The sequence below is a fragment of the Dendrobates tinctorius genome, unplaced genomic scaffold (assembly GCF_039654945.1).
Source record: "Dendrobates tinctorius isolate UK_male_01 unplaced genomic scaffold, ASM3965494v1 ptg000035l, whole genome shotgun sequence".
NCBI lineage: Eukaryota > Metazoa > Chordata > Amphibia > Anura > Dendrobatidae > Dendrobates > Dendrobates tinctorius.
In genome coordinates, this window is record NW_027361703.1 from 70,772,361 (window position 1) to 70,797,314 (window position 24,954).

Consider the following 24,954-nt stretch of genomic DNA (forward strand, 5'->3'; position numbering starts at 1 on the left):
TCTCCATCTCAAAGCCACCCACTTTGAGATACATTACCATCCTTCAGGATTCTGCCACTCATCCGTTCTCTTGGGACCTCCACACAGCGCCCCCTAGCAGACACAGTGGTTACTACACCACAGCGCACAGAACAATCATGTCAGATATCGTTCTTTCAGCATGATAGTGCAATTATCCTGCTAAATACAAGCTATTAAATGTTTATCAATTGGCTTGCATGTAGCCAATCTGTGGTCATTAAACCTTTTACCCAGTGTAAATCAAGCTTTGCTATGAATTACCTAATTGAATATTTGAAAATGATTTTTTTAAATCAGACAACCCATTTAAGCTTCTAATATAGTACAAAATAATAAAGCATTTAGAGCCTGTACACTTATGTGCACATATTTCATTACTAAGGAATGTTTTTCAATGTAAAATACTTTTATTTATTAAAAGGTTTGTCAGTTAATGAAATTTTTTTACCTAGGCATGGATCTTTTCAAAATAGCAAAAAGAGGCATACTCTTCTCCCATTAGCCCCATTGATAAAGTCCAGGGCACTCAAGAGATCTGTGCCAGCTCTAGAAGCGATAGACAGTATTCACTGTCTGGATGTCACAGGGTTGCAGTTGTCTGTGAATGGATACAGCAGTCAGGTGACAAATAGAGAGCATCATTGGATGTTTCCCATGATGCTTTCTTTTTGTCTTTTGACCGCTAAAGCGAATTACAGTTTTCAGCAATCCTGTGATGTCCTAACAGTGCAGGCATTACTTCCAGAAGAGGCACAGACCTCCAGAGCAGCCCATGATGGATCCACTGGAGTTTACAGAACGTGACCATACTTCCACTTGTTATTTTGAAAAGATTCATGCCATAACGTTTGATTAATTGCAATCACAAATCTATAATCTGTTTACATACAGGTGCAGCTCACAAAATTAGAATATCATCAAACAGTTAATTTATTTCAGTTCTTCAATACAAAAAGTGAAACTCACATATTAGATAGAGTCATTACAAACAGAGTGATGCATTTCAAGTGTATATTTCTGTTAATGTTGATGATTAGGGCTTACAGCCAATGAAAACCAAAAGTCATTATCTCAGAAAAATACACACGTGGTCAAAATTGTTAGTACCCTTTGTTTAATGACAGAAAAACCCACAATAGTGACAGAAATAAGTTGAATCTGACAAAAGTAATAATAAATAAAAGATCTATGAAAATGAACAAATGAAAGTCAGATATTGCTTTACAACCATGGTTCCACAGAATTAAAAAAAAATAAAACTCATGAAATAGGCCTGGACAGAAATGATGGTACCCTTATCTTAATATTTTGTTGCACAACCTTTTGAGGCAATCACTGCAATCAACTTAATCTTGTAACTGTCAATGAGACTTCTGCAACTCTTGACAGGTATTTTGGCCCACTCCTCAAGAGCAAACTGCTCCAGTTGTCTCATATTTGAAGGTTGCCTTTTCCAGACGGCATGTTTCAGCTCTTTCCAAAGATGCTCAATAGGATTTAGGTCAGGGCTCATAGAAGGCCCCTTCAGAATAGTTCAGTGTTTTCCTGTTAGCCGTTCTTCGGTGTTTTTAGCTCTGTGTTTTGGGTCATTATCCTGTTGGACCTGCAACTGAGACCAAGTTTTCTGACACTGGGCAGCACATTTCTCTCTAGAATCCTTTGATAGTCTTGAGATTTCATTGTACCCTGCACAGATTCTAGACACCCTGTGCCAGATGCAGCAAAGCAGCCCCAGAACATAACAGAGTCTCCTCCATGTTTCACAGTAGGGACAGTGTTCTCTTGATATGCTTCATTTTTCCATCCGTGAACATAGAGCTGATATGCTTTGGCAAAAAGTTCAATTTTTGTCTCATCTGTCCATAGAACATTCTCCCAGAAGCTTTGTGGTTTGTCAACATGTAGTTTGTGAAATTTCAGTCTGGTTTTTTTATTGTTTTTTTCAACAATGTTGTCCTCCTTGCTAGTTTCCCATGAAGTCCACTTTATAAAAAAAATGGGTAAATGTGGATTTAATCTGCGCTGCTGAATAATTCAGGATCCAGACCATGTAGCCATTAAATTGTGGATTTATTCTCAATGCATTTCAAAGTACAAGACTTCTTCATCAGAAGCACCATTAAGTCCACTCTTCCAAAAGTACCAATTCCTGGTTTAAAAACAACTGTATCACTGTGCTTGATTGGGAGGCAAACTTGTCTGGCCTTAACCCCATAGAGAATCTATGGGGTATTGTCAAGAAGAAGATGAGAGACACCAGACTCAACAAGGCAGACGAGCTGAAGGCTGCTACCAAAGCAACCTGGGCTTTCATAACACCTCTGCAGTGGCACAGACTAATCGCCTTGATGCTATGCCGCATTGATGCAGTAATTGATGCAAAAGGAGCCCCGACCAAGTATTGAGCTCATTTACTGAACATACATTTCAGTAGACCAACATTTCGGATTTTAAAATCATTTTTCAAGCTGGTGTTATAAAGTAATCTAATTTACTGAGATAATGACTTTTGGGTTTTCATTGGCTGTAAGCCATAATCATCAACATTAACAGAAATGAACACTTGAAATTCTTCACTCTGTTTGTAATGACTCCATATAATATATGAGTTTCACTTTTTGTATTGAAGAACTGAAATAAATTAACTTTATGATATTCTAATTTTGTGAGATGCACCTGTATTATTTAAAATTTACATTCAAAAGGGCAAAAACAAAAATTACTATTTCATGAGTCATGTCAGTTAGTTGTTAATAAATGACCACTATACCATTTGTCAAACTGCCATGGAATTTAGTATTGCATATTAGTGTGCACCGCAGCCATTCTGGCACATAAAAAAGCTGAAAATGGGCAGGAGAACACAGACAGAAGACATCTGTAATACTGTTTAAGTCTGATGTGCTTAGACCATATAAGAACATATGTGAGATATAGGTCAAATGCTGGAGGAGTGCATAATGCGTTCTCTCAAGCATGGCAAAGCAAATGTAATGGTATGGGGTTACTGTGCTGCTGATAATGTGAAGATTTCCAAAGAGTGCATGGGTTAGTGACCCAGAAAGGTTACTACTCTATTTTACAATGTCCTATTATGTGGCCAAATCTTATTTTACAGAAATTTCATTCTCCAGCCACACCTTGATCTGGCATATACCTCTTTGCTATGCATAGCCTATTTGGTGAAGAAAAAGAGAGAAGCAGCATTGTCTTTCATGAACTGATACCTTCACTGTAACAAATCTTTCAAATACTTCTTACTTATATCAAACTTTTGCTCACCTTAGAAATTTGATTTCTTTTGTGTGCATTGGAAATGTACTTGGTAATGTTGATTATTCAAATATGCAGATACTAAAATTTAAAGGGGTTGTGTAATCCAGGAAGAAAAAAACCTTCTTAAATGCTAAAGTGTCCCAGTTAAAATAATAAAAACTCTACCAACTCACCTTCCATACCGGCGCCATTCCAGCAACTTTGTCCCCTGGCAGTTACATGGCATTATGTCTTGTGACTTCAGCAGCCAATCAGCTATTGCTGATCAACTGCAGTTTTCACGCATCCATCAAATGGAACATGGACATATAAATCTCACACGCTTGCTGGGAGAAACAGTGCTGAGGTTACTGGAACGTCACCGGTTCAAAATTATGAGTATATACTTCTTTATATTAGCTGGACACTTTAGCATTTCAGAATGGGTTTTACAGAAGTTGACAACCCCTTTAAATTTATTGCCTGGCATTGTCAATCCTGCTGAGTGTTTGAGTATTCACCAATTTTTCACATGATATTTCAAGGCAAGTTGTATATATTGTAATAAAATAAAACTGACATTTTTTAAATTTTTCCTACAGGTGTGATTCTGGGTATCAGGGTTCAGAATGTCTTCCTGAAAGTTCCCTTCCATCCACTGTTATATCAGACTTTGAAGGTCTAAATGGCTGGGAAACAGACTGGCAGGAAGTAGTTGGAGGAGAAATTGTTAAGCCTGAAGAAGGCTGTGGAATTATTTCAGCAGGATCATCTCTGTACTTCTCAAAGGTATTATTTTATTGATGATTGCAAGCCACATATCAGTTATTGTCTTTATGCCACAAAAGTTATAGAAAGTTTTTATACTTATAAGATATACAGTATATTAACGATAACAATAAAAGTGATAACATCTTTATTTATATAACACCAGCATATTCCCCTGCACTTTACGAATCAGAGATTACATGTGGAAAGAAAATCAGATATTAAAGTAACAAAATAATAAACAATTTAAATAGGAGTGAGTCCTTGTTTGCAACAGGTAATAATCTAAAGGATGAAGTGATGCAATAAGTAAAATGTACTTGATTCATACTGTGGTCCAACCATCTTTTAAATCGGGCAGTTCACAAACTTGCATGAGACAGTCACTGTTATGAAATGGAATGGGGTCCAGTAGGTTAATGTAGAATGAAGGTACAGTATCAGGTTGTGAGGAATTAAGTAGAATAGGTAAACAGAAGAGTTGGATTATTGAGTTAGTGTTTTATAGGGCATACAGTGGCATGTAAAAGTTTGGGCACCCCAGGTCACAATTATTGTTATTGTGAACAGTTAAGCAAGTTGAAGATGAAATGATCTCTAAAAGGCCTAAAATTAACCCTTTCACTGCCAAAGACAAAATATGTTGTTCAATTTCTCCTGAATAGGCAGACACCCCATATGTTGGGGAAAACTACTGTTTGGGTGCATGGCAGGGCTCAGAAGTGAAGAAGCGCCACTGGACTTCTGGAGCACAAAATTGGCTGGAATCATTAGTGGACACCATGTCGTGTTTGGAGAGCCCACGAGGTGTCTAAACCTTGGAAACCCACGACAAGTTACCCCATTTTGGAAACTAGACCCCTCAAGGAATATATTTAGATATGTACTGCACCTTGAACCCTCAGGTGCTTCACAGAAGTTTTTTTCCCACAAAAATTTCTTTTAGCCCCCAAATTTTTATTTTCACAAGAGTAACAAGAGAAAATGGACCCCAAAATATGTTTTGCAACTTCTACTGTGTACTCAGATATCCTATATGTATGTAGGGGAAAACTATGGTTTTGGAATATGGCAGGATTCATACCGGAAGGAGTAACAAAAATGTTTTCAATTACACAAGAATAGCAGGAGAAAATGGACCCCAAAATTTGTAGTGCAATTTCTCCTAAGTACACTGATACCCCATATGTAGTCAAATTCTACTTTTGAGGCTCAGTGAAAAGCTCAGAATTGAAGAAGCAAAATATTGGAGTTCAGATTTTGCTGGAATGGTGGTATGATGGTGCCATGTCACATTGGCACAACCCCAGAGGTGTCAGAACAGCAGCACCCCCACATAAGTGACCTCATTTTACAAACTACACCTCTCAATGAATTCACCTAGGGGTGCAGTGATCATTTTGACACCACAGGTGTATCACAAAATTTTATACCATTGGCAGTGAAGAAAAAATCATTACATTTTTACCACCAAAATTTAGTTTTAGCCCTTGATTTTACATTTTCATATGGGAAAATGGGTGAAAAGTGCACCAAAATTTATCCCACAATTTCTGCTGAATGTAGAAATACCTAATATGTGGCTGTACAGTACAGCTTAGCCATTTGGCGATACTCGGGAGGGACGGAGCTTTATCTGCCTCCTGGAGCACAGATTTTCCTAAATAGTTTGCGGACTCCATATACAGAGCCTCTAAGTGCTAGAAGCGCAAAATCCCCCCCCAAGTGACCCCATTTTGGAAATAATAGACTGTTGGGAATTTATCTACAGTTGTAGTTACAATTTTGATTCCATGGGTGTTTTTCAGAAACAAGCAGCAGTGGATGTTGCTGAGTGAAAATTGCAAACTGTCATTGTAGTGCCTAGTATGTTTTTGCCCAGCTTGTGCTTTTGGAGATACGCACCCGTAAATTAGGCGGGCTCTCATCGCTACAGCAATTCCAAACATGTTGACACTAAATTTGGTTAAGGCAAACTGGGGCTCAGATGGGAGGGGGGAATTGGACTTGGGAGTGCAGAATTAGCTGGATTTTTTTGGGGGTGCAAGGAGCCATTTTGATTTTAAAGAGCCTTTGTACTACCAGTAACATGGAAGCCCTCTGTATTTCCATTGAGAGATAACAGACCTGAGAGGGAACTTGCTTTTTTTGGATTGATTTGAATCTTTTTTTGGGAACATTTTACATAACATTTTGGGTCACATTTATCCAGTGCTCTACACTGAGCACTTACTTTGGGGTTTCTATTTAAATCTCCAAATGATTTGATTTAGGTGAAACCCCCAGTGGGTCAATTTATTAAAATGTGGCAGCAGAGTTACTCTGGACTCCGTCTAGCCTTTGTTCAGTGGCGTGCTTCTTTTCAGAAGTGCACAAAACTGTGGCCATCCACATGTTTTTGCACGCTTATAAGGACGGACATCGCTGGATCATAGGCTAGACGGAGTCCACAGTGTCTTCATCTGTCTCATTTTAGGAAATCTTCCTTTGGGGGTTCCGTCTGAATCATGTATTTCAAAGTTTTACACGGAAACCCCAGTGTAAGCGCTCAGTGTAAATTGCAGGATAAATGTGTGTCGAGCCTTACTGCAATCTTTGGGAGGCAGAATGAATCAATCAGCAGCAGGTGTTAAGGATAACAGCTTTAGAGTCTGCTGATTATAGTAGCCTATTCAAAAGTTGGCAACCTTTAGGTGGTAAAAATATTTTTTTTCTTCTTGTCATGCCACTTTGTATTAATTCCTGAAAAGCACCTGAATGGTTAATAAACTACCTGACAGCAGTTTTGAATACGTTGAAGTGTGCTGTTTTTAAAATGGTCTCACTTTTGGGGATTTTGCAACATATAGGTACACTAAAGTCACTTCAAAGCTTAATAGGTCCCTAATAAAATAAGTTTTGTAGATTTCCTTGAAAAAAAATGAAAAAATACTGCTACAATTTTAATCCCTTAATGGTAGAGGCAATTTGGTACTAAATGACCAAGCCAATTTTTACAATTCTGACCACGTCACTTTATGAATTATAGCTCTGTAACGCTTCAACATATCCCACTAAATTCTGAGATTGTTTTTTCCTGACATATTGTACTTCATGGTAGTGGTAAAATTTCTTCGATATAATGTGCATTTATTTATAAAAAAAAATTGGAAATTTGGCAAAAATTTTGAAAATTTTACAATTTTCAATCTTTTAATTTTTGTACCCTTAAATAAGAGAGTGTTGTCACACAAAATCGTAAATAAATATAATTTCCCACAATTCAACTTTACATCAGCACAATTTTGGGAACAAAATTTTGTTTCTTAGGACATTTTAAGGGTTAAAAGTTGACCAGCAATTTCTCATTTTTCTAACAAAATTTACAAAACCATTTTTTTAGGGACCACCTCACATTTGAAGTGCGTTTGAGGGGTCTAAAAAACAGAAAATACCCAAAAGTGACACAATTTTAAAAACTGCTCTGTTATGAATGGGTCACCGAGGAGAAAAAAGCACAACAAGCTAAGTCACAGAAAACCAGATAGGTTGGTAACTATGCAGATTGCAGATCCCTGATCTTACAACACAACTAGCAGTAGCCGTGGAGAGTGCCTACGATGTTCCTAGACGCCTTGTCACGTCCGGATGACTAAATAAGCCTAAAGCAAGAAAAGGGAAAACTAACTGCCCCAGAGCAGACCCCAAAGGAATAGATAGCCCCCACACATGTATTGACGGTGAAACAAGATGAAGGCACAATCACAGGCAGGAAAATAGGCTGAGCAAATGATGGGGCCCAAACTTACTTGACAGGAAAGGAAAGGAAAGACACTGTCTGCAACCTGCAAAAAACCCTACAAAAGTCATGTCCAACACTTCTGATAGCAAAATTAACCCTGAAGTCACTAGACTTCTCCCACTATATCATCACTCTGAAATATTCTGAGACAGAGCAAAAAGAGACCGAACTAGTAAGGGACAAAAAGCCAATTGGCAAAATACTGGTAAATAAGAGTGGAAATTCAGCACAGCCCCCAGCAGGGGCTGGCTGACCACACCAAAAAACTGAATAGACCAACAAAGTCAAGTGTGAACATTAGCAGAAAAACTTAGCTTTAGATGACTGGAACAGAGCTGAAAACCAAGAGCTGACAAGCCAGAAGGAATCACCAGCAACTGAATAGAGCGTCGGCTGTCTTAAATCCAATCTGAGACTCCTGAGATCCAATCGTCATCCTCATTCTCAGGTGGCAGATTTCCACCGATCAAATCAGCCTCTCTACCTCCTGTTACCACCAGAGGGAGTCTGGAAGGAGAACTCACAACTGGTGAACCAGAGAATGAACTCACAACACTGCTCCCTTCAAGATGCAAAAAAACACATTCAAGAAGCTGGTGAAGAGAGGTAGTGAAATTGATTGGGATGGGAAGAACCTGTCATCTGAACAGGCGGAGTGTGATTGGACATCTGGAATTTCTGAGTGGATATAAGGCAGCTGACGCCCTGCAGGGCTGCTGGTGATCCTTTCTGCTCTGAGCTCTTGCATCCAGCTTGGTTCCTGTCTACTAAAAGCTAAGTTTTTGCCCTGTTGTTGTTCCATGAGATTTTGTCTGGTTTGCTTAGTGTTTGTGTTCAGCCAGTCCTGGTTGGGACTGGCTGAATTCCATTTTTGTCTCTGATCAGTTGATCTCTTTGCTCTGTTTTCAGAATATACCTGAGTGCTGATATAGTGATTTTGAAGTCTAGCGACTTCAGGGCCTTTTTCCCTATCAGACGGTTGGGACATTTTTGGTAGGGTTTTTTGCAGATTGCAGCCAGCATCTTTTCTGTCCTGTCCTATCTAGTTAGTTGGGCCCCATCGTTTGCTCAGCCTGTCTTTCTGTCTGTTTGTGTTTTCATCTGTTTTTCACCGACAATACATGTTGGGGGCTGTCTATTGCTTTGGGGTCTGCTCTGGGGCAGTTTAGATTTCCCCTTTCCTTCTTTAGGCTTATGTAGTTCTCCGGCTGTGACGAGGGGTCTAGGGCACCGTAGGAACCTCCCACGGCTACTGTTAGTTGTGGTGTATAGGATCAGGGCTAGTGTTGAGCATTCCGATACCGCAAGTATCGGGTATCGGCCGATACTTGCTGTATCGGAATTCCGATACCGACTTCCGATATTTTTTCAATATCGGAAGTCGGCATCGGAATCGGAAGTTCAAAGTTGATTGACAGCCTGACGTCATCATGATGCGCGGTGTGTGCGCATCATGATGCGCCGTCATTTCGGGCCTTCCGGGGGTCTCTGCCGGCCTGCTGGGGGGCTGTGCCAGCCTGCCGGGGGGCTGTGTGGACTGCCCGGGGTCTGTACCGACCTGCCAGGGGGCTGTGCCGGCCTGCCGGTGGTCTGTGCACCCTGTGGGGGTCTGTACCGGCCTGCCGGGGGGCTGTGCCGGCCTGCCGGGGGGCTGTGCTGATGTCCGGGGGGCTGTGCAAGCATCGTCCGATGGGACTACAAGTCCCATCTGGCGATGCCTTCTACCATGACAGTGATTGACACATTAGCCAATGATGGGACAGTAGTAGTCCCATCATCCGGCTAATGTGTTAAATGTTTAAAAAAAAAAAAAAAAAAATACTACATACATACTACATGCATGCTACATACATACTACATGCTACATACATACTACATACATACTACATACATACTACATACATACCACATATATACTACATACATACTACATACATAACACATATATACTACATACATACTACATACATACTACATATATACTACATGCATGCTACATACATACTACATGCTACATACATACTACATGCTACATACATACTACATATATACTACATGCATGCTACATACATACTACATGCTACATACATACTACATATATACTACATACATACTACATACATACTACATGCATGCTACATACATACTACATGCTACATACATACTACATATATACTACATGCATGCTACATACATACTACATGCTACATACATACTACATACATACTACATGCATGCTACATACATACTACATGCTACATACATACTACATATATACTACATGCATGCTACATACATACTACATGCTACATACATACTACATATATACTACATACATACTACATATATACTACATGCATGCTACATACATACTACATGCTACATACATACTACATATATACTACATGCATGCTACATACATACTACATGCTACATGCATGCTACATATATACTACATACATACTACATACATACTACATGCATGCTACATACATACTACATGCTACATACATACTACATATATACTACATGCATGCTACATACATACTACATGCTACATACATACTACATATATACTACATACATACTACATACATACTACATGCATGCTACATACATACTACATGCTACATACATACTACATATATACTACATGCATGCTACATACATACTACATGCTACATACATACTACATACATACTACATGCATGCTACATACATACTACATGCTACATACATACTACATATATACTACATGCATGCTACATACATACTACATGCTACATACATACTACATATATACTACATACATACTACATATATACTACATGCATGCTACATACATACTACATGCTACATACATACTACATATATACTACATGCATGCTACATACATACTACATGCTACATGCATGCTACATATATACTACATACATACTACATACATACTACATGCATGCTACATACATACTACATGCTACATACATACTACATATATACTACATGCATGCTACATACATACTACATGCTACATACATACTACATATATACTACATACATACTACATGCATGCTACATACATACTACATGCTACATACATACTACATATATACTACATGCATGCTACATACATACTACATGCTACATACATACTACATATATACTACATACATACTACATACATACTACATGCATGCTACATACATACTACATGCTACATACATACTACATATATACTACATGCATGCTATATACATACTACATGCTACATACATACTACATATATACTACATGCATGCTACATACATACTGCATGCTACATGCATGCTACATACATACTACATACATACTACATGCTACATACATACCACATATATACTACATACATACTACATACAATACATTCATACAATACATACATAGACATACAGTACATATAACATAGAGTAACATACTTACCAATACTTGTCACATTGTTCCCCAAAGCCATTGTCTTTTACGGAATAAATATTAACATAACAAACCACAAAAATACTCACCCACGATCCGAAGCAGTCCACGAGTGTGTCCCACGACGATCTTGGGTAGAGAACTGCAGCATCAGCTGTTGCTGCCGTTCTCTACGGGCTGCAGGAATCCAATGACGGAAGGTAGGTATCCTTCCGCACTGTATTCCTCCGCCACTTAAAAAAAAAAAAAGTCCCTAGTCTCACTTTATGCCATTGCTGTGTGGGAAATTCGCACGCAGCAATGGCATAAAGTGAGACTAGGGACTTTTTTTTTTTTTAAGTGGCGGAGGAATACAGTGCGGAAGGATACCTACCTTCCGTCATTGGATTCCTGCAGCCCGTAGAGAATGGCAGCAACAGCTGATGCTGCAGTTCTCTACCCAAGATCGTCGTGGGACACACTCGTGGACTGCTTCGGATCGTGGGTGAGTATTTTTGTGGTTTGTTATGTTAATATTTATTCCGTAAAAGACAATGGCTTCGGGGAACAATGTGACAAGTATTGATAAGTATGTTACTCTATGTTATATGTACTGTATGTCTATGTATGTATTGTATGAATGTATTGTATGTAGTATGTATGTAGTATATATGTGGTATGTATGTAGCATGTAGTATGTATGTAGTATGTATGTAGCATGCATGTAGCATGCAGTATGTATGTAGCATGTAGTATATATGTAGTATGTATGTAGCATGTAGTATGTATGTAGCATGCATGTAGTATATATGTAGTATGTATGTAGCATGTAGTATGTATGTAGCATGCATGTAGTATATATGTAGTATGTATGTAGCATGTAGTATGTATGTAGTATGTATGTAGTATGTATGTATGTAGTATATATGTAGTATGTACAGTATGTAGCATGTAGTATGTATGTAGCATGCATGTAGTATATATGTAGTATGTATGTAGCATGTAGTATGTATGTAGCATATATGTAGTATGTATGTAGTATGTATGTAGCATGCATGTAGTATATATGTAGTATGTATGTAGCATATATGTAGTATGTATGTAGCATGTAGTATATATGTAGTATGCATGTTGCATGCATGTAGTATATATGTAGTATGTATGTTGCATGCATGTAGTATATATGTAGTATGTATGTTGCATGTAGTATATATGTAGTATGAATGTAGCATGTATGTAGTATGTAGTATGAATGTAGCATGTATGTAGTATGCATGTTGTATGTATGTAGCATGTAATTTTTTTTTTTATTTTTTTTTACATTCAACACATTAGCCAGATGATGGGACTACTACTGTCCCATCATTGGCTAATGTGTCAATCACTGTCATGGTAGCAGGCATCGCCCGATGGGACTTGTAGTCCCATCGGACGATGCCTGCACAGACCCCCCGAAGCCTGCACAGCCCCCCGGCAGGCCGGCACAGCCCCCCGGAGCCTGCACAGCCCCCCGGCAGGCCGGCACAGCCCCCCGGCAGGCCGGCACAGCCCACCGGAGCCTGCACAGCCCCCCTGGCAGGCCGGCACAGCCCCCCCGGCAGGCCGGCACAGACCACCGGAGCCTGCACAGACCCCCTGGCAGGCCGGCACAGCCCCCCGAAAGGCCCGTACAGACCCCAGAGAGGCTGTACAAGGGAAAAACAGGATTTTTCTTATTCCGATACCGGAAGTCCCATAGACTTGAATGGGACTTCCGGTATCGGAATCGGCGATACCGATACTTTTTTTTAAGATCGGCCGATCCATTCCGATCCGATACTTTGAAGTATCGGACGGTATCGCTCAACTCTAATCAGGGCTCTGCAATCCGATAGCTACCAACCTCTCTGGTTTTCTGGACTTAGCTTGTATTTTTGTTTTCTCCTCCTCCGGTGACTCATTCATAACACACTGCGCATGCACCCACCATTTTCTTCCCAGAAGAAGACGCTGACAGCCGGGAGACATCAAGGGTCCAGGGACACCAGAGGTACACATCAGAGGAGAGAGATATTAACCCCTTCACTACCAAGGGTGGTTTGCACGTTAACTCCCGGGCCAATTTTTACAATTCTGACCACTGTACCTTTATGAGGTCATAACTCTGGAACGCTTTCATGGATCCCGGTGATTCTGACATTGTTTTCTCGTGACATATTGTACTTCATGTTAGTGGTAAAATTGCATTCAAATAACTTGCGTTTACTTGTGAAAAAAACGGAAATTTGGCGAAAATTTTGAAAATTTCGCAATTTTCCAACTTTGAATTTTTATGCCCTTAAATCACAGCGATACGGCACACAAAAAACTTAATACATAACATTTCCCACATGTTTACTTTACATCAGCACAATTTTGGAACCAAAATTTTTTTTTGTTAGGAAGTTATAAGGGTTAAAAATTGACCAGCGATTTCTCATTTTTGCAACACCATTTTATTTTTAGGGACCACTTCACATTTGAAGCCACTTTGAGGGGTCTATATGATAGAAAATACCCAAAAGTGACACCATTCTAAAAACTGCACCCCTTAAGGTGCTTAAAACCACATTCAAGAAGTTTATTAACCCTTTAGGTGCGTCACAGGAATTTTTTGAATATTAAAAAAAAAATGAACATTTAACTTTTTTTCACAAAAAAAATACTTCAGGTTCAATTTTCTTTATTTTACCAAGGGTAACAGGAGAAATTGGACTGCAAAAGTTATTGTGCAATTTGTCCTGAGTACGCTGATACCTGATATGTGGGGGGGAACCACTGTTTCGGCGCATGGCAGACCTCAGTAGGGAAGGAGCGCCGTTTGACTTTTTCAATGCAAAATTGGCTGGAATTCAGATCGGACGCCATGTCGCGTTTGGAGAGCCCCTGATGTACCTAAACAGTGGAAACCCCCCAAGTGACCCCATTTTGGAAACTAGACCCCTCAAGGAACTTATCTAGATATGTGGTGAGAACTTTGAACCCCCAAGGGCTTCACAGAAGTTTATAACGTACAGCAGTACAATTAAAAAATCATATTTTTTCCACAAAAATGATCTTTTCACCCTCAATTCTTATTTTTCCAAAAGTAACAGGACCCTAAAAGATATTGTGCAATTTATCCTGCGTACGCTGATACCCCACATGTGGGTGTAAACCTCTATTTGGGCGCATGGCAGAGCTCGGAAGGGAAGCAGCGCCATTTGACGTTTTTGGCTGGAATTGAGATCGGACACCATGTCGCGTTAGGAAAGCCCCTGATGTACCAAAACAGTAGAAACCCCCCACAAATGACACCATTTTGGAAACTAGACCCCCCAAGGAACTTATCTAGATGTGTGGTGAGCACTTTGAACCCCCCAGTGCTTCACTGAAGTTTATAACGTCCGGGCGTGAAAATAAAAAAATCGTATTTTTTCCACAAACATGATCTTTTAGTCCCCATTTTTTTATTTTCCCAAGGGTAACAGGAGAAATTGGACCCCAAAAGTTGTTGTCCAATTTGTCCTGAGTACGCTGATACCTCATATGTGGGAGAAAACTACTGTATGGGCACACATCGGGGCTCGGAAGGGAAGTAGTGACGTTTTGGAATGCAGACTTTGATGGATTGGTCTGCGGGTGTCATGTGCGTTTGGAGAGCCCCTGATGTACCTAAACTATTGAAACTCCCCACAAGTGACCCCATTTTGGAAACTAGACCCCCCACGGAGCTTATCTAGATGTGTGGAGAGCACTTTGAACCCCCAAGTGCTTCACAGAAGTTTATAACGCCTGGGCGTGAAAATAAAAAAAACATTTTTTTCCGCAAAATTATATTTTTGCCCCCAATTTTTTATTTTCCTAAGGGTAACAGGAGAAATTGGACCCCAAAAGTTGTTTTGTAATTTGTCCTGAGTAGGCTGATACCCTACATGTGGGGGTAAAACACTGTTTGGGCACATGGCAGAGCTTGGAAGGGAAGGAGCACCATTTGACTTTTTCAACGCAGAATTGGCTGGAATTGAGATCAGACGCCATGTTGCCTTTGGAGAGCACCTGATGTGCCCAAACAGTGGAAACCCCCAATTATAACTCCAACCCTAACCTCAACACACCCCTAACCCTAATCTGAGCCCTAGCCCTAACCCTAGCCCTAACCCTAACCCTAGCCCTAACCCTAGCCGTAACCCTAACCCTAACCCTAGCCCTAACCCTAACCTAACCCTAACCCTAGCGGGAAAATGGAAATAAATACATTTTCTTTTAGTTTTATTATTTTTCCCTAACTAAGGGGGTGATAACGGGGGGTTTGATTTACGATTTATGGCGGTTTTTATGTTTGGCGGCTGTCGCACGCTAAAAGACGCTTTTTATTGTAAAAATAGTTTTTGCATCACCACATATTGTGAGCTATAATTTTTCCGTATTTTGACCCACCGAGTCATGTGAGGTCTTATTTTTTGCGGGATGAGTTGACATTTTTATTGGTACCATTTTCGGGCACGTGACATTTTTTGATCGCTTTTTATTCCGATTTTTGGGACGCAGAATGAACAAAAACCAGCGTTTCATGAATTTCTTTTGGGGGGTGCGTTTACACCGTTCCGTGTGCGGTAAAATTGATAACGCGTTTTTATTCTTCAGGTCAGTACGGTTACAGCAATACCTCATTTAGGTCGTTTTTTATGTTTTGTCGGTTTTTTGCAATGAAAACAATTTTATATAAAAAATAATTATTTTTGTATCGCTTTATTCTGCGAGCTATAACTTTTTTATTTTTTTGCGGATGATGCTGTATGGCAGCTTGTTTTTTGCGGGACAAGATGACGTTTTCAGCGGTACCATGCATACTTATATGCGTCTTTTTGATCGCGCGTTATTGCACTTTTTGTTCGGTAGTATGATAATAAATCATTATTTTTTGCTTCGTTTTTTATTTTTATTTTTTAAGGGGTTCGCTAAAGGGGTTAACTAATGGGACAGTTTTATAGGGCAGGTCATTACGGACGCGGTGATACCAAATATGTGTACTTTTATTGTTTTTGTTTTTTTTATTTTGAAAAAATGGATTTATTGGGGAATATATTTTTTTTTTTTACTAATTTATTTAGCGATTTTTTTAAAATTATTTTTAACACTTTTTTTTTTTTTTTTACTTTATTACCTTGTCCCAGGTGGGACATCACTGTCCTGTGACAGATCGCTGATCTGTCACATCACAGATCACTGTGACAGATCAGCGATCTGTCACAGGCACTGCTGCAGACTTCCTCATGCCTGCGCTTTGCAGGCAGTGAGGAAGTCAGCTCCCTGCAGGCCCCGTCGCCATCTTGGATCCGGGGGCCTGTAGGGAAAGAGCCCCCCCGCAGCAGCGCTGCACATTGCGCTGCCGTGGGGGGGCTCAGGGAAGCACGGAGGGAGCCCCCTCCCTGCCGATGCTTCCCTTTAACCCCCGGTACACCGTGATCGCGTTTGATCGCGGTGTGCAAGGGGTTAACGTGTCGGGGGCGGTCCGTGACTGCCCCTGACACATTGTGCCGGGTGTCAGCTATGATAATTAGCTGACACTCGGCCGCGATCAGCGGCGCTCACCACGTGGGCGCCGCTGATCGCGATGACGTAATATTCCGTCCATGGTAATTAGGTCCATGGTCACATGGACGGAATATTACGTCAATTGTAGGTAAGGGGTTAAATGTAAAATCTGACTTTTTTGCGGGCGCCATTATTCCATTAATAACGGCAATCGCAACACCGGGGTTGGTAAAAACTGACCCGAATCATGTTTTCTGGGGTCTCAGTTACCCCACATAGCTGAGACCCTGGAGATTTTCTGACGCTGGGGGCGCTATACCCTTATTTTTCAGCGTCGTTAAAAAGCTGTGCTGAAGAATAAGGACCCTTAACTGCCACCGTTAAAAGGCATAGCAGTGGTCGTTAAGGGGTTAAAACTTCTAACATCCTAAAAAAATAAAAGAATATTTTAAAATGGTGCTGATTAAAGCAGACATGAGGGAAATGTTATTTAACAATTATTTTATGAGGTATGACTGTCTGGATTAAAGGGATAATCATTCAAATGTTGAAAAATGCTAAGTTTTAGAATTTATTGTCAAATTTCTGATGTTTTTATAAATAAATGTAGAAAAAATCAGCATAAAGTCACCATTAACATAAAGTACAATGTGTCACGAAAAACAGTCTTAGAATCGGTGGGATCCGTTGAAGCGTTCCAGAGTTATTACAGCATAAAGGGTCACTGGTCATATTTGAAAAATTTTGCCTGGTCACTAAGGGGTTAAAAATGTGAAAAATGACAATTTAGATATATTTTTGGCCTAAAATACAATGTAAATGTATTATTTTTAACTTTAGACCTTTTAGCGATCATTTCTTCTTCAACTTGCTTAACTATTCACAATAACAGTAACTTTGACTAGGGATGCCCAAACTTTTACTACCACTTTATTGTCATTGCTGACTTTTTTTTTCATTCATATAGTTACAATCATACATTTAATAAAAAATAATATCCTACACTTTTTCAATTTACCTTGTGTCTATATATTTTTTGCTTTTCCTCATTCATCAGTTTAATTCTTACACAATCACTGAAAGACTTTAATACAGCCAAAATATACACGGCGTCTTCAGGAACTGTATTCCAAGTATTGTTAGATGTGTTTGTTTTCACTCACCACCTGCAGACATGGGCTGTAAGAATCCCTATAGGAGTAGATGATATCAAGAGTTAAAGATAATACTTGCAAGGTGTGTGCACATAAATTATTGGCAGATTAATAACCACATGAGCTATAAGCATTATGGTCTTTTCATCTTTGTAGGTAAGACAATATACCCAGTAAATATTTTACTATGGCATTTGTGCGAACATTGTGTCTGCAATGGTAGTGCATAATGTGTTTCTTGTACTATGCAGTAATATTTTAGGAAAGCTTATGCGTATCACAAGATGTCACTTGATAGAGACAGAACTGTCTGATCTTCGAACCTCATGTATAACAAAACCTTTGAGCATCTTTCATGTAAGGCCAATAAATTGTATGGTACTCTGCCAAATGACTAATTCTCTACTGTAAAAGCAAACTGCAGTGCCAGTATACTTCCCCTGAAGGGTTCTGGAAGCTTGAATGTGATTACTTAATATTCTCTTTTACAAAGACATGCATGTATTCAGTATTTTACACAAGAACATAATAGAATTCTTTGTGCTTCCATAATTTTAACAGATATTATGACACACTGTATATTTTTATTTTAATAAAGCAACACTGACCTTAAAAATTACTTTCCGCTAGTTTTAGCAGGCTAAACTGGCCACATCATGGAATAGTGGCTGCAGTGCTCAATAAAATGTCATCTCATCTCCACTGCAGAGATGGGGTACTTTTAAAGGTAAAGAGGCCTGGGTCTGTCCCCTCCCCCACCCATGAGGCATGGTACAGAAATGAAAGGTAAACCAGACATAAAGACAAAACAGGAATAACAGAAAACCTCTATCATACAAAAACACTAACCAATAATAGAGAGGAGGATAGGGACAGGGAGGAATAAACTAAATGGGAAAAGGGACCTGGAGATAAACACACATGCAACAGCAAACTATAAAACACTCTAACTCCAAACTTCTACTACTTAGCTTTAGTACACAGCACAGGAAGACAAATCTTTCACTGGCAGGGACTAAATGCCCAGAGCCTGTATATGTAGAGGGAGTAAAGGGTAAGCAGTTGAAGCTGCAGAACAACCAGGCTGTATGGTCTCAGCCAGCATGGAAGGAGTCCTTAACCATCTCAGCACTGAAGGAAAAGGAAATCCATTTAAATTAGGACCTGAGTCACACCATCTCTAAAGAGGACTGTGATTCATTACCCAATGTGGCCGTCTAACTCCAAGTCTTCCAGTGGGATGTGACACCCTTGTGACAGTTACAGGGGATTCTTCTCTGGGAATTTGTACTTTTTCTCCTGCATGATGTTGACCAATCATAAGCGGGAGGCATCATGGAGGAGAAAAAAATGCCCTCAGAGCAACATGTTTTCTCCTTTGAAATGTAATGATAAACAGCCCAGATTTATGCATATACTGTATAGAGTGTTGCAAAGCTGAGTGTGATTATAAACACCTCTTGTAAATTTCATCTCATGGCAGTCAGTGTGGGGAGGGGCAGATCTGAATGCCCTGTGAGAGGAGAGCTGCAGAGATGTTTGTAATCACACTCAGCTCTGCTGTACTGTACTCTGCAAAGGTGCTGCAGCAATCAGGACTTAGAGCAGAACTATCTGTCATTACATATCGCACAGGAGCGAGCATATTCTCACCTCCTCTTTTCCCCTGCATGGCATCTCCTGCTTATAATTTATCAACTTCATGCAGGAAAAAAGTACATGCCACCAATAACGAATGTATACTACTGCTTTTCTTGGGCTTAACATAAATTACAACCTATACTTCACTAGCTAATATCTCCACAAAAGAGATGAGAATTTAAAAAATAAACAATTTTTCAGCTCTGCATCAATTGTTCTACAGTCTGGCCAGTTTAACATGCTCAAACTGGTAAAAGGTCCAGACATCCACCATACATATATGGTGAAAGTTGAGAGCAGGTTAATGGAACTGGCTCACTAACTGAGTCCGCCTCATACCCAACAGATAATGGCTGTTTGTCAGGTAGAGAGGAGCTCTGCTATTAACCTATTAAATTCTGCTGTGGATTTCATGAAAGTGGCATTATCATGGGTGCATTTTATATGTCTATTGGCCCCCCAAAGTGATCATGGAGTGTTGATTAGTGTTGAGCGATACCATCCGATATAGAGAAATATCGGATCAGATTGGATCGGACCGATACCCATAAAGTAGCGGGTATCGCCGATTCCGATACCGGAAGTCCCATTCAAGTCAATGGGACAGAAATATCGGAATTAAAAAACCCTTTCTTTACTTGCACATCCAGTTCAGGAGGGGGGAAGAGTGTGGGCGGTGCGTGGGAGGACACTGTGCGTGTCTGTGTGTGCGGGCGGGGTCTGTGTGGGCCTGCCGGGGGTCTGTACAGGCCTGCCGGGGGCCTGTGCCGGCTGCCGGGGGCCTGTGTCGGCTGTCGGGGGTCTACACGGGCCTGCCGGGGGTCTGTGCCGGCTGCCGGGGGTCAGTACAGGCCTGCCAGGGGCTGTGCCGGCTGTCGGGGGTCTGTACGGGCCTGCCGGGGGCCTGTGCTGGCTGTCGGGGGTCTGTACGGGCCTCCCGGGGGCCTGTGCCGGCTGTCGGGGGTCTGTACGGGCCTGCCGGGGGTCTATGCCAGCTGCCGGGGGTCTGCACGGGCCTGCCGGGGGCCTGTGCCGGCTGTCGGGGGTCTGCCTGGGCCTGCCGGGGGTCTGTGCTGGCTGCCGGGGGTCAGTACGGGCCTGCCGGGGGTCTGTGCCGGCTGTCGGGGGTCTGTACGGGCCTGCCGGGGGCCTGTGCCGGCTGTCGGGGGTCTGTACTGGCCTGCCGGGGGCCTGTGCCGGCTGTCGGGGGTCTGTACTGGCCTGCCGGGGGTCTATGCCGGCTGCCGGGGGTCTGTACGGGCCTGCCGGGGGCCTGTGCCGTCTGTCGGGGGTCTGTACGGGCCTGCCAGGGGCCTGTGCCGGCTGTCGGGGGCCTGTGTCGGCTGTCGGGGGTCTGTACGGGCCTGCCGGGGGTCTGTGCTGGCTGTCGGGGTCTGTACGGGCCTGCCGGGGGTCTGTGCCGGCTGTCGAGGGTCTGTACGGGCCTGCCGGGGGCCTGTGCCGGCTGTCGGGGGTCTGTACAGGCCTGCCGGGGGCCTGTGCCGGCTGTCGGGGGTCTATGCCGGCTGCCGGGGGTCTGTGCGGGCCTGCCGGGGGCCTGTGCCGGCTGTCGGGGGTCTGTACGGGCCTGCCGGGGGCCTGTGCTGGTTGCCGGGGATCTGTGCCGGCTGCCGGGGGTCTGTGCGGGCCTGCTGGGTGGTCTTGTGTGTGTGCATGCATCGTCCGATGGGACTACAAGTCCCATCGGTTGATGCCTGCTACAATGACAGTGATTGACACATTAGCCAATGATGGGACAGTAGTATTCCCATCATCCAGCTAATGTGTTGAATGTAAAAAAAAAAAAAAAAAACATACATACTACATACATACTACATATATACAACATACATACATACATACTACATACATACTGCATATATACTACATTCATACAACATACATACATACTACATACATACTACATTCTTACAACATACATACATACTACATACATACTTCATATATACTACATTCATACAACATACATACATACATACTACATATATACTACATTCATACAGCATACATACATACAGACATACAGACATACATACATACTACATACGTACAAAATTCATACAACATACAGTACATAATGTGAGGTAGCACTGTCCTTTACTTAGGGGATTCTCGCTTGCAGTGAACAAAAAACAGTTTCGGCATGGATTTTCCATCAAATCATACAGTCCTTGCGGTTTATTCACGCCTCATAAACCACAGCAGCAACAGAAAGTTCACTTAATAGCATTACCAGCATAGCGTCCATTATAATGCTTCACTCTTATTATCAATGTCCAGTACGCCGGCTCACTTAGCCTCACAATTATCTCACCCACGTCAGGGTTCCTCATGCGGCTGCAGCATTCCGCACACGTTCGTTCCCTCCAGGGAACTCTCAGGCACACATCGCCATTGATCGCAGCCACTTCACACGTGCTGTCTGGGAGGAAGCTCCATCTCTGTAGGACCTTCCACACTGGACCAACCAGGTCCCAGCATTCACCCCATGTGACCCACCCTGGCCACATTATATGGTCCATAGCCACACCCACTGGGTCACGTGACTATGACCTCACCACAGGTCCTTCACACACTCACATAGTCTTTTACTACAGGCGTTTTCAGACACACCCCTGGGTGGGTTTGTAGGTAACTGGCCCGCCCAACTCCCAAGTTACCTAGAGACTTCTCCCTTATACCTTGAAATAACACCTCAGCAATACCATTGCTGATCAATACGCATAACTAAGTCTCCATCTCAAAGCCAACCCCTTTGAGATACACAACCATCCTTCAGGATTCTGCCACTCATCCTCTCCCTTGGAACCTCCACACAGCGCCCCCTAGCGGACATAGTGGTTACTACACCACAATGCATACTACATACTACATACATACTTCATATATACTACATTCATACAACATACATACATACTACATATATACTACATTCATACAGCATACATACATACATACTACATATATGCAAAATTCATACAAAATACATACATACTACATACATACTTCATATATTCTACATTCATACAACATACATACATACTAGATATATACTACATTCATGCAGCATACATACATACTACATATATACAAAATTCATACAACATACATACTACATACATAGTTCATATATACTACACTCATACAACATACATACATACCACATATATACTACATTCATACAACATACATACATGCATACTACATACATACATACATACTACATTCATACAACATACATACATAGTACATACTACATACATACTACATACATACAACATACATACAACATGCTACAGACATATAACATACATACAACTGTTATGAATGAGTCACCGAGGAGGAAAAAACAAAAAGCAATCTAAGCTCAGAAAACCGGAGAGGTTGGTAACTAGCGGATTGCAGACCCCTGATCCTATCCACAACATCTAGCAGTAGCCGTGGAGCGTGCCTACGGTGGTCCTAGACACCTCGTCACGGCCGGAGAACTAAATAAGCCTAAAGAAAGAAAGGGAAAATCTAAACTGCCCCAGAGCAGACCCCAAAGCAGTAGACAGCCCCCAACATGTATTGACGGTGAAACAAGATGAAAACACAAACGCAGATAGAAAGATAGGCTGAGCAAACGATGGGGCCCTCACTAACTAGAAAGGACAGGAAAGAAAAGCTGCTGTCTGCAATCACGCAAAAAACCCTGCCAAAAAATGACCAACACGTCTGATAGAAAAAGTGTTATGAATGAGTCACTGTAGGAGGCAAAAACAGAAATGCTAGCTAAGTCCAGAAAACCAGAGAAGTTGGCAGCTATCGGATTGCAGACCCCTGAACCTATCAACACGACTAGCAGTAGCCGTGGGGGGTTCCTACGATGCCCTAGACCCCTCAATCACAGCCGGAGAATTAAATAGGCCTAAAGAAAGAAAGGGGAAATCTAAACTGCCCCAGAGCAGACCCCAAAGCAATAGGCAGCCCCCAACATATAATGATGGTGAAGCAAGATGAAAATACTAACACAGACAGAAAGATAGACTGAGCAAAGACGGGGCCCGAGCTAACTAGATAGAAAAGGAAAGGAAGGCTGCTGTCTGCAATCCGTGAAAAACCCTATGAAAATAAGAGCCAACAGACTGACAGTGAAAAAGGCCCTGAAGACGCTAGGCTTCAAAAAGCTATGTCAGTACTCAGGAATATTCTGAAGACAGAGCTACAGGCAAAAGGAGATTCAGCTCACCCCAGAAGGGAATGGCAGACTACAGAAAAGCAGGGAGAACAAAAAACAAAACAAGAATGCTAACAGGCAAAACAGAAAACTTAGCTTTAGAGGAGCAGGAATCAGACTGGTGTCCTAGAAGTCCACAGAGAAATCACCCGCAGGGCAGAAGGGCGTCGACAGCCTTATATCCAGTCCGTGACTCCACTCAGCCAGTCATCCTCATTAGACTCAGGTGCCTGATAATCAGGCTCATTACCTTCCTTTACCAGAATAGGGAGTTCACCAGACCTCAGTGACGAAGGGGAAAATGAACTCAGAACAAAAAGGCCCTGAAGTCGCTAGACTTCAATCCCTATATCAGCACTTAGGTATATTCTGAAGACAGAGCAAAAGAGATCAACTGATCAGAGACAAAAATGGGAATTCAGACCAGACCCAGCCAGGGCTGGCTGAACACAAAAACTAAGTAAACCAGACAAAAACTCATATGAACAATAGCAGAGAAAATTTAGCTTTAAGAAGGCAGGAACCAAACTGGAAACCAGAAGCCACAGTCAGGAAAAATCACCAGCAAGAAACTAGGGAGTCGGCTGCCTTAAATCCAATCAGAAACTCCTGATGTCCAATCGCAGTCCTTTTCCTCAGGTGGCCAGTCTCTGCCATTTAGATCAGCTTCATTACCTCCCTTCACCAACAGAGGGAGTCCAGATAGAGAACTCACGACTCCTCTGTCAGCACAGCCAGCTCCATAACCCTCACCAGAAGCCAGAGGCAAACCCGAAAATGAGCTCACAACATACAACATACATACTACATACATACTACATACAATACATTCATACATTCATACAATACATACATATAGACATACAGTACATATAACATAGAGTACATACTCACCATTACTTGTCACTTTGTTCCCCGAAGCCAGTGTCATCTGTGAAAAAATATGAAAATAACAAACAACCTATGGAGGACAGCAGCATCAGCTGATGCGACCGCTCTCTAGGGGGCTCCAGGAATCTAATGATGGGAGGTAGGTATCCTTCCGCACTGTATTCCTCCACCACTGTAAAAAAATAGTCCCTAGTCTCACTTTTGGCATTGATGTGTGAGAAAGTTCGCACGCAGCTTTT

At 41.5% G+C, this 24,954-nt stretch overlaps 1 protein-coding gene across 3 annotated transcripts in view; it reads left to right on the forward strand.

Annotated features, from left to right (window-relative positions):
* Window positions 1-24,954, forward strand: part of RELN (reelin) — a 1,162,997-nt gene that overhangs the window by 887,236 nt on the left and 250,807 nt on the right. For all 3 annotated transcript variants that reach the window (XM_073573631.1, XM_073573629.1, XM_073573630.1), the window contains exon 24: window positions 3,879-4,065. In XM_073573631.1, the coding sequence (XP_073429732.1) occupies window positions 3,879-4,065 (187 nt within the window). The remainder of the gene's footprint in view (window positions 1-3,878; window positions 4,066-24,954) is intronic.